At 37.6% G+C, this 14,646-nt stretch overlaps 1 protein-coding gene and 1 non-coding gene across 7 annotated transcripts in view; one reads left to right on the top strand and one right to left on the bottom strand.

The window, feature by feature from the left end:
- The window catches only part of ARNT (aryl hydrocarbon receptor nuclear translocator), a 72,359-nt gene that overhangs the window by 7,894 nt on the left and 49,819 nt on the right, over nucleotides 1-14,646 (bottom strand). For all 6 annotated transcript variants that reach the window (XM_041754884.1, XM_041754885.1, XM_041754880.1 and 3 more), the window contains 4 exons: nucleotides 14,059-14,135; nucleotides 8,481-8,615; nucleotides 6,012-6,086; nucleotides 895-1,046 (listed from right to left, as the gene is read on the bottom strand). In XM_041754884.1, coding sequence (XP_041610818.1) covers nucleotides 895-1,046; nucleotides 6,012-6,086; nucleotides 8,481-8,615; nucleotides 14,059-14,135 — 439 coding nt within the window. The remainder of the gene's footprint in view (nucleotides 1-894; nucleotides 1,047-6,011; nucleotides 6,087-8,480; nucleotides 8,616-14,058; nucleotides 14,136-14,646) is intronic.
- On the top strand, nucleotides 3,301-3,491 carry LOC121492306. The gene has a single exon (XR_005988201.1). It is a non-coding gene; the product is annotated as a U2 spliceosomal RNA (small nuclear RNA).

Raw genomic sequence — 14,646 nt, 5'->3', positions numbered from 1 at the left:
TAAAATATTACACTAAGCAAAAGAGGTCGGTTACAAGGACTCATATATTGTTATGATTCCATTCATATAAAATATCTAGAATAGACAAATTTAGAGAGACAGAAAATAGATTAGTTGTCACACAGGGCTTGGGGAGTAGGGAGGATGACTATTAATGAATACAGAATTTCTTTTGGGGGCAATGAGTATGTACTGAAATTAGATTGTGGTAATAGTTGTACAACCCTGTGACATACTAAAAAAATTATATACTTTAAATGGGTGCACTACCATGGTATATGCAACCTATCACAAAATCAGTAAAACTAGTTTTTACAAAGCTGAGAAGGAAAAGCCCAAACAGAAAGGAATCAAGGAACAGAACAGATATAGTTATGCTCAAAAGCAAAGCAAACTACAGTCTATAGGCCAAATTCAGTCCACTGCCTGTTTTTGTAAATAAAAGTTTGTTGGAACATAGCTATCTTTATTCATTTCATTTGTCTAGGACTCTTTTCATGTTATAATAGCAGAGTTGAGTAATTTCAATAGAGACCATATGCCCCCACAAAGCTAATATAATTACTACCTTGGCCTTTTACGAAAAGAGTTTGCAGATACCTGCTCTAGGGGAAAATTCTACCAGGATAAAGCAACGAACTTGTATATAAAACAATATCCTTTCTAGAAAGAGTTTAAGCATAAAATTGAAATACGAACCCTTCACATCTCAGAACTTACTCTCTAAAGTAGTTTGTTAAAAATCTTATTGTGTAGTAAACTGCCAAGATGAGGGACTTCAAACTAATGGTGTTTAACCACTACAAAGGCAGAAGAGTAGCAGACAGCTTGATGGCTAAGCAGACTTGGCCCATGAGAAATCCCAACACTGGAAAAAGCCTTTATGGTACATACTTCACATTGGTGTTGGTACAGATGATATACTCAATTTCATCTGAGTAAGGGTTCTGGAAAGTAAAGGAGCTGGTTCTCATCCAGAGCCATTCTCGGTTCTTAGACCGAAACCGGAACATGACAGACAGCACCTGGCCTTTTAACTTCACCACCTGAAAAAGTTTTCAAGTTATCAGTGAAACCCACAAAAAATTTTCTTTAGAATTTTTTTTCAATTCCCCATTTCTACCACCCTAAGATTCATGTGTTACAGTCCTTGAAGTACCAGTCTCTTTCAACATTACTGACAAAACAACAGGGGGAGTGAAAGCTAAGTGCTAAATAACAAGAAGGTATATTTATAATTCTTCCTAGAGTCTCAAATAGCTATTTGATCACATACAGGAGTAACAATTTTTTTCCAGAATAAAGACTGTTTCCCCACTTCGCTTGGGAAGTCCCTTAAAGATATGTTGATCTAGCTTTACAAGTCTAAAGTAGAAATTTGTACTTTGATATTGAAATAGCTTACATGTTGCTCTTCAATCCTAGGTCTTCCCCTAAGCCTGAGAATTTGTTTTCACAGCACCCATGTAGGTTTCTATAAATAAAACTAAGTTGGCTTTAGTTTTGTTTTGCTTTTGTTTTTTAAAAGAAAATCATCTTAGATTTTAGTTTCTAGTTTTATGAAATAGAAAATTATCTTTTGACCTTTCCTCCCTAACAAAAAAATAGTATGAGCAGCTATTATTTATTTTGTAGTTACTGTATGTCAAGCATTGGACTACGTGCTTTTATTTTTTTTTTTTCAGAACACCAACACTTAACATGATAAAGGAGTGAGATGTGAACATTTGAATTTTTTTTTAAAGATTTTATTTATTTCTTCATGAGAGGCACACAGAGAGAGGCAGAGACACAGGAAGAGGGTGAAGCAGGCTCCATGCAGGGAGCCTGATGTGGGACTCCATCCTGGGACTCCAGGATCACACCCCAAGCCAAAGGCAGACGCTCAACTGCTGAGCTACCCAGGCCTCCCTGAATATTTGAATTTAAACAATAGTAATCATTCTTTAATTTTTGCATGTGCTCACTTGTAATATATACAGAATTAATATAATTACATTGCTACACAACTATGTACTGGATTTGAAAACCTGCTTACTGAGGTATATATCTATTCTAATGAAGCGTTAAGTCCAGTGCTCCAAAATACCTACACTTTTTAAGAAAAAGCGGTAACACTTGTGTTTAAGCTGCTAATGGTGGAAATAACTGCTGACATTAAAGCTGACTGAGAAATAATTACAGCAGAAAATGGGACACACTTCACTTTGCAATAATAAAATGGCACATTTTATATATACATATACACACATACCTTTCACAAATCAAGTGTGAAATACAGCACTGCAGTAACCATAACAGACAGAAAACAAGCTTTGTTGGATATAACTAAATTTATTACTGAGAAAGAAATATAAATCCAACTAGACTTAAGAAATATCAAAATCAGGAAATCAGCATCTAAAGGCTGGAGACCACACATTAAAAAGCACCCTTATCTAAGTACCCTAAAATCACAGTAGCAACTAATGTCAGAATAATAACCTTGAGATTATGTAGAGTGTTATAGGAGTCATTAAAGCTATTTTGTTTTTGTTTTTTTTAAATTTTTTTTAAATTTTTTAAATTTTTATTTTTTTATGATAGTCACACAGAGAGAGAGAGAGAGAGAGAGAGAGAGGCAGAGACATAGGCAGAGGGAGAAGCAGGCTCCATACACCGGGAGCCCGATGTGGGATTCGATCCCGGGTCTCCAGGATCACGCCCTGAAAGGCAGGCGCCAAACCGCTGCACCACCCAGGGATCCCCAAAGCTATTTTGGAATAAACATTTTCTGGAAGTGATAAAATGATGCTCTGTGACCCAAAGTTGTCAGAATTAAGAATTTCAAGGATTTAAAATATACTGTATAATCTCTTCTCACACTGCTGAAGGTCCATGTCATGTCCTTAGTTTTGAATGGATTCAACAGAAGTCAGAATAGTTTTTCAGAAAAAAAAAAAAGAATAGTTTTTCAGAATGGTTTTCCTGAATCCACACATATACAAAATGTGGTTCTTCTATGAGGTGCAGCTGAGCACATGGAATGGTAATGCTGAGGGTTCAGGTGACAGGCATTTTACTGCCATCATCTGATTTTCTCTAGAAGCTGGGCTATGTGCTCTAAACATATTGTCTTATTTAATCTTCCTAACAACACTCCGAATTTAAGTACTGCTATTATATCTATTGAATATGTTAGAACACTACTGAGGCTCAAAGAGGGAAATTAGCTAATATAAAAAATTGCTTCCTAAAGTCAAACCTGTACTGAAATTAAATTCACCAGATATTTTCTGAATCTAGTGCCTGAAAATAACAGTTTATCCTTGACTTTTTGGCTAAGATCAAGTGTAGTATCTGTTCATATCAGTTTAATATCTGATATGTCCTCTATCCAAGGACAATATATTAAATGGATTTTTGGAGCAGGGAGATGGAATATAAGTTTGTTCTGTATACTCCATGCATCAACCTTGTATTATAATACCTCCAGGAATGGTGCTCCCACCTCAGGGGGAATACTTAGATGTCTAAGGTCAACTTGTGCTACAGGGGGAATATATCATGTGGGACTGTATGCACTGGAATGTTTCTGCCTCCAACTAAGTGAGTGGGTGGCTTATGTCCAGCCTCCTGGAGGGGGAAGTGTATATTATATGCACCATGATCTTCTTACACTGTATGAGGAGCATAAGTAGAAATATGATTATGCCAATGGTGGAAATGGTGTTTTTTCTTTTTTCCTTTCTTTTCATTTCTGTCTTCAGTGATTTTGTCTCCTAAGATTTGCTTCCTTGCACTTAAGTTGACTATTTTTTTAGTGTCTTAAAGATTGATTGATTGATTGATTGATCCATCCATTCCTGGGTGGCACAGCAGTTTAGCGCCTGCCTTTGGTCCAGGGCGCGATCCTGGAGACCCGGGATCGAGTCCCGCATCGGGCTCCCAGTGCATGGAGCCTGCTTCTCCCTCTGCCTGTGTCTCTGTCTCTCTCTCTCTCTCTCTCTCTGTGACTATCATAAATAAATAAAAATTTAAAAAATAAATAAATAAAAATTAAAAAAAAAAAGTCAGCTTACAATTAGGGGTTAATTCTTGCTTTTGGCTTCCTGAGCAATGCCATGGAGGATCACAAGAACAAGCACCTTATGTAAATGGCAAAAGGGAAGCCAAGAAGAAAGTGGTTGATCCATTTTCTAAGGAAAACAGGTATGATGTGAAGGCATGAGCTATGTTCAATATAAGAAATATTGGGAAAAGAAAAGAAATATTGGAAAAACACTAGTCATAAGAACCTAACTAAGGAACTCAAATCATATCTGATGGCTTCATGGTCATATTTTTGAAGTGAGTCTTGCCATCTGCAGAATGACAAAGTTGCATTTAGAAAATTCAAGCTAATTACTGAGATTGTTCAGGGCAAAAACTGCCTGAATTTCCATGGCACGGATCTTATCCATGACAAAATGTGTTCCATGGTCAAAAAATGGCAGATGATTTAAAGCTCGTGCTGATGTTAAGACTACCAATGGTTATTTGTTATTTGCTTTTTCTATTTTATGTTAGTTTTAACAGAATTTTTTAAAAATACTTATTTATTTGAGAGACAGCATGTGCATATCATGTGGGGGAAGGGACAAGGTGGAGGGGGGAGAGAGGAAGAGGGGGAGAGGTGGAGGGAGGGAGGGAGGGAGGGAGGGAGGGAGAGAAAATATCTCAAACAGACACCTGCTGAGCAAGGAACCCGACCTGGGGCTCAATCTCACAATACTGAGATCATGACCTGAGCCGAAATCAAGAATTGGACACTTGACTAAGCCAGCCAGGTGCCCCTATTTTGTGTTGGTTTTACTAAAAAATGCAACAATCAGATTCAGAAGACCTCTTATGCTTAGTACCAACAGGTTTGCCAAATTTGGAAAAACATGATGGAAATTATGACCTGAGAGGTGCAGACAAATGACTTAAAAATAGTCAATAAATCAATTTCAGAGAGCATCAGAAAAGACATTGAAAAGGCTTGCCAATCTATTTGTCCACTATACAATGTCTTTGTTACAAAAGTGAAAATGCTCAAGAAGCCCAAGTTTGAATTGGAAAAACTCATGGAGCTTCACAATGAAGGTATTAGTACTGGAAAAGCACTGGTGATAAGACTGGTGCTAAAGTTGAACAAGCTGATTGATATGAGCCACCAGTCCAAGAATCTGTTTAAAATTTAGACACTTAATGGTGACAAATTGAAAAGTCTTTTTTTTTTTATAAAGCATTTTTTTAATTTTTATTTTTTTATGATAGTCACACACACAGAGAGAGAGAGAGAGAGAGAGGCAGAGACATAGGCAGAGGGAGAAGCAGGCTCCACGCACTGGGAGCCCGATGTGGGATTCGATCCCGGGTCTTCAGGATTGCGCCCTGGGCCAAAGGCAGGCACTAAACCGCTGCGCCACCCAGGGATCCCTAAATTGAAAATTCTTATTTGTGAAGAGTTAACTTTTATTTATCTATAAAAGAAGCATGAAATGAATATTTCTACCACAATCCACAGTTCAGTGAGGCCCAGAATATTTTAAGTACTTTAAGGAGTCTCTTAGAGGGGCACCTGGGTGGCTCAGTGGTTGAGCATCTGCCTTTGGCTCAGGTTGTGATCCCAGGATCCTAGGATGGAGTCCCACATCAGGATCCCCACAGAGAGCCTGCTCCTCTCTGCTATGTCCCTGCCTCTCTCTGTGTCTCTCATGAATAAATAAAATATTTTTAAAAATTTAAAAAAAAAAAGTTTCTTAGATACAGTTAGCTAAATACAAGACAGTGAGTAGCCAAAGCCAAAGTACCTTGGACATAATCCATAGTCTCAAAATACTGGTCCTTTTCCATTCCTTTAAAATATAAGTTATGCACTAAAGAACATAAGATTATGATGCCTGTCATAGTACTCAAGCAGTGGTTAATAAATGTTTGAGGGATTAATATGATAACAGATATTAGATAAAAATATTATTCAGATCCAAACCAGGGAAAAAAGTTACCTGTTGGAAGCTATCTCTTAGAAGCTGCTGGTCTTCAGGATGACAAAATTCTACAATATTCTTTCCTAAGAGTTCCTAAAAATGAAAAAGAAGAGTAAGATGGGCACTTTTATGATCATCTAAAATTCCTGGCCTATCAGCAAAGGACTTGGGATTTATTTATTTTTTTTTTTTAAGGACTTGGATTTTATTTCTCCTGTCTTTAGCCTAGGATTATAATAAGTGTGGAGGGGGAAAAAAAGACAAAGAATATGGAATCTGCCTGGCAAATGGCCTCTAAAACATTTTTCTTTTTCAGAACATTATATATTTATTTTAGCTGCATTTTAAAGATTTGAAGTCTAATGTACACATACAATTCACTCATTCTAAATCTACAATTGATGGCTTCTAACATATTTATATATAGTTGTGTAACCACCATTATCACCACAATCTGGTTTGAGAACACATCCACTGCTCCCAGTTTCCTTGTGCTTGTTTATAGTCAACACCTGCTCCCAACCTCCTAGCCAACGAGTAACCTGCTTTCTGCTTTAGTGTTGCCTTTCTAGAAATTTAATACAAATGGAATCATATAATATGTGGTCTTTTGTCTCTGACTTCTTACATGTAACTTAAGATTTCAGGAGCTCATCTATGTTGTTGTACATATCAATAGTGTATTTCTTTTTATTACTCAGTAGGATTCTCTAATGTGGATATATCACAGCTGTATATCCATTCACTAGTTAATGGACATTTTGAGTTTTTCCACTTTGGTGTTACTGTGAAAAATACAACTATGAACATTTGTATATAAATCTTTTTTTTTTTTTTGTATATAAATCTTTATATGAACATAGGTTTCATTTCTCTTGAGTAAATACTTAGGAGTGGAATTGCTAGCTTGTAGTACGGTTAAGTATATGTTTCACTTTTTACAAACTATTTTTCCATTTTTCCAAAATGTTTTTCCAAAGTGGCTATATCATTTTACAGGTCTGCCAACAATGTATAATGGTTGCAATTTCTCCCCATTCTTGCAATACCTTTTGATTATAGTGGACATATAGTGGTAGCTCACTATGCCCATTCTAGTGGACATACAGTGGTATCTCATTGTGGTTTTGATTTGTACTTTCCTACTGACTAATGAAGAGCGTCTTATTTTTTTTTTTTTTTAAGATTTTAAGTAATCTCTATGTCCAACATTGGCTGGAACCTACAATCCCAAGATCAAGGGTCACAAGCTCCCACAACTGAGCCAGCCAGGTGCCCCATGATGAGCATCTTTTATATGCCATTCATGTTTCTTCTTTGGTGAAATGTCTATTCAAATCTTGTATCCTTTTTTACTGGCTGTTTACCTTAATGAGTTCTAGGAGTTTTTTTTCTATGTTCTGGATACAAATCCTTTTTCAGATATATGATTTGCAATACTTTTTCCCAGTTTATGGATGGCCTTGTCACTTTCTTTCTTTCTTTTTTTTTTCTTTTCACTTTCTTAATGATGTCCTTTTAAGAGGACAAATTTTAATTTTGATGATCTCTAACTTTTGGGTTTTTTTCTTTTGTGAAGCATGCTTTTAGTGTCATATAAGAAATCTTGGATTCAAAATCATAAACATAATCTCCTGTGTTCTTCTAGAAGTTTTATGACTTTAGCTCTTAAACATTTAGGTTTTTGTCTATGGGGTGAGGTAGGAGTCTACATCCTTTTCTGTGAAGGGGAATATCCAATTTTTCCATCACCATTTATTGGGAAGAATCTTTTCCCCTTTGAACTGTCCTGACATCCTGATTGAAAATCAGCTGATCATAAATGTGAAAAAAGACTATTCTGGCCTACTGATCTGTTTATCTATCTTTATACTGATATCATACTACCTTGATGACAACAGCTTCTTAAGTGGTGTTGAATCAGTGTAAATCTTCCAACTTTATGCTTTTTCAAGATCTCTCTTTTAACCAACTTCTTCAGAGCCACAGCCAGAGGTCCCTCTTGGCCATACAACTTTGAAAGTCTATATAATGACTTATTTCTCAAGTCTGGTATAACTACTTGGTCTGCTGAATGAAAAATCTCAATAAAATAAAAATAACTGGTGCCAAACTTGCATATGTTGCGGGTTACTATGTTCCTAACCTAAGTGATTACATAAATTACCTAATGATGGTCATACCATTATAACTAATTAAAATCAACACTTTTGCATCATTATCTGTATTAATATCAGTAACAAAAAATACATACATCTTCATGCCTGCTGATCCCACATGAGAACAACCATATTTTTCTAGATTGGATGAATAACATTGGTAGAAAGCTGAGAATAAATTTAGCTACAGATAGAATAGGATCATCACTTTTTCATATCTGGGCCTGATAAGCTTTGGCTATTCTGGAATACATGACTGAATAACATCAACAAAGCCAAGGGAAAACAGGTTTAAGTATCAGTGGTGTAAATAGCTCCAGCTCTTCACCTGTGGTTGGTAGCCAACAGTAGCCACACAGCGGTGATCCACAAAAGTGAAGATTCCCTCAATGTTGTGCCGAGAAATAAACTCTGTTGGCTGACAAACATTACTCATGTCTGTACAGTTGGGAGAACTAGTTACCTGAAAGTAAAGAGATAAAAACAAGATAAAATGAAATCATTTTTAACAGATGTATTTTTCATCTCCTCATGGTCATATACAAAGACATGAGGCTCCCAATTTTAGGAATTTCTGAGCTTTCACATCACATTCAGAGAGAAAAAAATGGCAATCACAATCAGAGAGGGCATGAGACCTAGTTCCACTTCCACATATGTACTCTTTACCAACTTTGTGAAAAAAGATAAAAATTCATTCAACCCAAAACTCACCCACTTTCATTTAGCTAGGCTGTGTTCATTATTCAGATTGGAAAACTAGTCTCCATTAACCAAGAAACTTATCTAGTTTTAGGACAAGAATAAAAATAATTGCACTTTTCTAGTCATGTAATGATAAAATGAAAAGATCTCTCTTCTGTTAGTTAGGAATAAAAAATTCAGCACTGTAAAGCTCACAGTATGAAAGATGAGGGGAAAAGATCTCCTTCCTTCTCTCAACCTTTTCAGCTTCTGCTAATCAACAGAAGCAAACTATGAATGGCATGTTCTTCCAAATACCTGAAGTTTTACAGAATTCTTCATTTGTATTCAGAGTAAAAGAAAAATAACATGAATAAGTCCTGAAGGAGATTTCTTCTTATTGGAAAGGGATGATATAAGATTTCCAGGGCAGATGATGGAGTAGGAGGAGCCTAAGCTCACCTCGTCCCATAGAAACAACCAGATAACAGCCATATCAGTGTGAATAACCCAGAAAAGGACCCAAAGACTGGAAGAATGGTCTCTACACAGCCAATTGTAGAGAAGAGGCCACACTGAAGAGAGGAGGAAGATTAGAGACGCAGTCAGGAGCTAAATGGATCCACTAAACAGACCCATTGGACTGTCTGCGGGAGGGAACGGCTCTGTGGGCACTGAGAGGGGAGAAAAACAAACTCTCGCACCATGAAGCCCCCACAGGGAAGACAAATCCCAGTAACATTTGGTTCTGAAAACCAGAGGAGTCAAATTTCAAGAATTCTTACAAACAGCAGGGCTTAAAACCTGGAACACTAAAAATCAGCAGGCTCATGGGAAAGCTGAGAGGGCAAGAAGAAACTAAGTCCGTACAAGCCCATGGAGATAAAGCATAGAAGTAGCATTTTGAAAAACACCTGGGGTATATGGGAGGGAGATTTGTTTACTAATTTCAGAGTATGTGCTGGAGGGGCAGGGGTCACTGGGAAACATCTCCAGGACTAAAGGAGCTGGCTGGTGCCATTTCCTTCCCCTGGACCCCCAGCATAAACACATGGACACCTGCAGGAGCCAGTGTGATACCAACACTTGCTACTTCACTTGCTAACAGCAAGCCCCACCCATGCATACACCAGTGGGCACAACCCCTCCAGCCAGGCTGCAACTCCAGGTCTTCTCCCATAGGAGACTCTTGCAAACCTTGCTAATACTGTGCACCCCCACTCCTACATTCTCCTGCAGTTCACTGCTATTTACATCTGGCAAATGCCTGGTCTGATTCAATTTAAGCCCATGGTAGCCCAAGACTGGCCCACTAACAAAAAAAGGACCAAACTCTGCCCACAGCAGACAAAGAGTCATTGCAGATGACCGGACTAAAGGCAAAAGCTGCTCAGCCATAACAGCAGGGCACATGCAACATGCACAGGAGATGCCACCAGATTCTGGTGAACAGGGAACATTGTACTGCAGGCCACTACTGTCAAGAGCAGGAGGTGTAGCTGAATTTCCTAACACACAGAAACAGGGAGAGAGTTAGACAAAATGATGACACAGAGAAATACATTCCAAATGAAACAATAGGACAAATCACAGCAAGAGACCTAAACAAAAGAGAGGTAAGTAATATGCCTGATAGAGAATTTAAAGTACACTGAACTTGAAAAAAGAATGGAGGACCTCAGTGAGACCCTTAACAAAGAGATAAGAAAACATAAAAAAAAAAAAAAAAAAAAACACAGAGATGAAGAACCCAACTGAAACTAAAATTAAAAATACACTAGATGGAGGGATCCCTGGGTGGCGCAGCGGTTTAGCGCCTGCCTTTGGCCCAGGGCGCGATCCTGGAGACCTGGGATCGAATCCCACGTCGGGCTCCCGGTCCATGGAGCCTGCTTCTCCCTCTGCCTGTGTCTCTGCCTCTCTCTCCCTCTCTCTCTCTCTCTCTCTCTGTGACTATCATAAATAAATAAATAAATAAATAAATAAATAAATAAATAAATAAACAAACAAACAAACAAATAATACACTAGATGGAATAAATAGTAAACTAGAGAAAGCAGAAGAACAAATTAGCAGGAGGACAGAATAATGCGAAACAATCCAAGCTTGCTTGAGAGCGAGGGAGAGAGACGAAAAAATAATAAAAATGAAAACAGACGTAGGGAACTTAGTGACACTAGCAAGCTTAAGAACATTCACATTATAGGGATCCCAAAAGAAGAAAAGAGAGAGGGAAAAGGGGGCAAAAAATTTATTTGAATAAATACTAGCTTCCTCCAAATCTGGGGAAGGAAATAGAAATCCAGATCTGGAAGGCACCAAGTGCCTCCAACAAAATCAAGCTAGGGAAGTCCACACCAAGACATACAGTAATTAAATTGGTAAAATGCAGAGATAAGAAGAGAATTTTAAAAGCAGCAAGGAAAAAGAAACAGTTACATACAACGGAAAACCATAAAGTAATCAGGAGATTTTTCAGAAAAAACTAGAGGGAGTAACATATATTCAAAGTGCTGAAAACAAAGAAACAAACAACAAACCTGTGGCCAAGAATGCTCTCTCCAGCAAGACTATCATTCACAACAGAAGGACAGATAGTTTCCCAGACAAGCAAGAGTTAAAGAAATTCATGACCACAAAATCAGTCCTACAAAAACTGTTAACGGGGATTCTTTGAGATCATAAATAGGGGCAAGAAAAGCTGGAAACACAAAACCAGTATAATTAATTATGTTTATAAAAATCAGTTAAGGGAATCACAAAATAAAAACATGTAAAGTATGACACCAATATACCTAAAACGTGAAGGGAAGAGGAATAAAGAATGGATTCAAACATAAGTGACCATCAACTTAATGTAAATTTCTATACGCATAAGATGTTATACACAAACCTAATGGTAACCATGAAATAAACCAGTAAAAGGTATGCAAAAAATAAGAATCCAAGCATGTCTTTAAAGCCAACAAACATTAGAGGAGAGAGCAAGAGAAGGAACAAAGAACTACAAAACCATAAAGCCACTAACAAAATGGTGATACTTATCAACACCTTCAATGAAAATGGACTAAATACTTCAATCAAAAGATACAGGATAACATAATGGATAAAAAACCAGACCCATCTATATGTTGCCTACTAGAGACTCCTTTCAGACTTAAAGACATATGCAGATTGAAAGTCAAGAGTTGGAAAACCATTTATCATGCAAATGGAAGTATAAAGAAAGCCAGGGTAGCAATATTCATAATCACACAAAATAGACTTTAAAACAAAGACTATAACAAAAAACAAAGAAAAATACTATATAATCATAAAAGGAATGATCCAAAAAGAAGATATAACAACTATAAATATTTATGCACTCAACATGGGAATACCCAAATACATAAAGCAGCTAATAATAAATATGAAGGAAGTAATTGACAGTAATACAGTAATAGTAGGCGACTTTAACATCCTAGTTACACCAATGGATAGATTATCCAAACAGAAAATCAACAAAGAAACAGTGGCTTTGAATGACATATTGGACCAGATGGATCTAACGAATATACTCAGAACATTTCACCCTAAAAACATCAGAATACACATTCTTTTTAAATCCTCGAAGATAGAATAGGAAATAATTTCTTTGACAGTGGCCACAGCAACATTTTTCTATGTATGACTCCAAAGGCAAGGGAAACAAAAGCAAAAACAAACTGTTGGGATTACATCAAAATAAAAAGTTTCTGCACAGCAAAGGAAATAATCAACAAAACTAAAAGACAGCCTACAGAATGGCAGAAGATATCTGCAAATAACATATCTAATAAAGAGTTAGTATCCAAAATATATAAAGAATTATACAACCCAACTAAAAAATGGGCAGAAGACATGAATAAATATTTCTCCAAAGAAGACATACTGATGGCCAACAGACCAATGAAAAGATGCTCAACATCACTCATCATCAGGGAAACACAAATGAAAACCATAATGAAATACTACCTCATACCTATTAGAATGGCTAAAATGAAATGGGGGGAGGATAGGTAAATAGGTGAAGAGGACATTTTTTTTTTCTTTGCAAGTTTTTATTTAAATTCTACTTAGTTACCATATACTATAATAGTTTCAGGTGTTGAATTTAGTGATTCATCACTTATACACCACACCCAGTGCTCATCACAAATGTCCTCCTTTAAAGAAGAAAAAAAAAAGATTTTATTTATTTATTAATGAGAGACACACAGAGAGAGGAAGACAGAGGGAGAAGCAGGCTCCATGCAGGGAGCCCGATGTGAGACTTGATCCCAGGTCTCCAGGATCAGGCCCTGGGCTGAAGGTGGCACTAAACCGCTGAGCCAGCCAGGCTGCCCCCACAAATGTCCTCCTTAATACCCATCACCTATTTAACCCATCCCCCCACCCAGGAGTACACTTAGGATGAGCAGGTATAGATGTACTGAATCAATGGGGACCTGAGTGGCTCAGTCAGTTAAGTGTCCAACTCTATTGGCTCAGATCGTGAGATCAAGTCCCTCATCAGGCTCCATGTTGGGCATTGGGCCTGCTTAAGATTCTCTTTCTCGGGCAGCCCTACTGGCGTAGCAGTTTGGCGCCGTCTGCAGCCCCGAGTATGATCCTGGGGAACCGGGATCGAGTCCTACATCGGGCTCCCTGCGTGGAGCCTGCTTCTCTCTCTGCCTGTGTCTCTGCCTCTCTCTCTCTGTGTGTGTCTCTATGAATAAATAAATAAATAAAATCTTTTTTAAAAAAATAAAAAAAAAAAAGATTCTCTTTCTCCATCTCCCTCTGCCCCTTCCCCTCACATCTCTCCCTCTCTTAAAAAGAAAAAAAAATTGTAAAATCACTTATACACCTCACAAAATTGATATGTTAATAAATTAATGTAATGCTATATATTAACTATACTGGAAATAAAGTTAAAAAAATAAACGTATGGGACACTTGGGTGGCTCAGTGGTTGACTGTCTGCCTTCAGCTTAGGGCATGATCCGGGAGTCCTGGGATCGAGTTCTGCATCAGGCTCCCTGCATGGAGCCACTTCTCCCTCTGCCTATGTCTCTGCCTCTCTCATAAATAAATAAATAAATAAATAAATAAATAAATAAATAAATAAATAAATAAAACCTTTTTAAAAATGTGCAAAGAAAGCAAAAGAAAGAATGGAAAAAGGAAAATAGATGATGCAAATATGGAAAATTCATACTTGCCTGCAGTCTGCCAATGGCCACTAGGCAAAATTTGCTCCCCTGGCCAGCCTCTGGATCATCATCTGGGAGGGAGACACCTTCAAGAAGGTGAAGTTAAAAGGTTTAACAGGGACCTCAAACTCAATCACCTTCAATTCAGATAAAAAAGATTTAAAACAGATGTAGGTATGAAGTGACTAGATATAAAACAATAGAGTGCTGAATGATAAGAATAAACAACTGCACAAAATTTACCATATTGCAGATCCTGTTTTAAAAGTATTTTTAGGGATCCCTGGGTGGCGCAGCGGTTTGGTGCCTGCCTTTGGCCCAGGGCGCGATCCTGGAGAACCGGGATCGAATCCCACATCGGGCTCCCGGTGAATGGAGCCTGCTTCTCCCTCTGCCTATGTCTCTGCCTCTCTCTCTCTCTCTCTCTCTCTCTCTCTCTGTGACTATCATAAATAAATAAAAATCAAAAAAATTTAAAAAAAAATAAATAAATAAAAGTATTTTTAGGGACGCCTGGGTGGCTCAGCGGTTGGGCGCCTGCCTTCAGCCCAGGGTGTGATCCTGGAGACCCAGGATCGAGTCCCACATCAGGCTCCC

The sequence above is a fragment of the Vulpes lagopus genome, chromosome 5 (genome assembly GCF_018345385.1).
Source record: "Vulpes lagopus strain Blue_001 chromosome 5, ASM1834538v1, whole genome shotgun sequence".
NCBI lineage: Eukaryota > Metazoa > Chordata > Mammalia > Carnivora > Canidae > Vulpes > Vulpes lagopus.
This window is presented reverse-complemented; position numbering and strand designations above follow the sequence as displayed.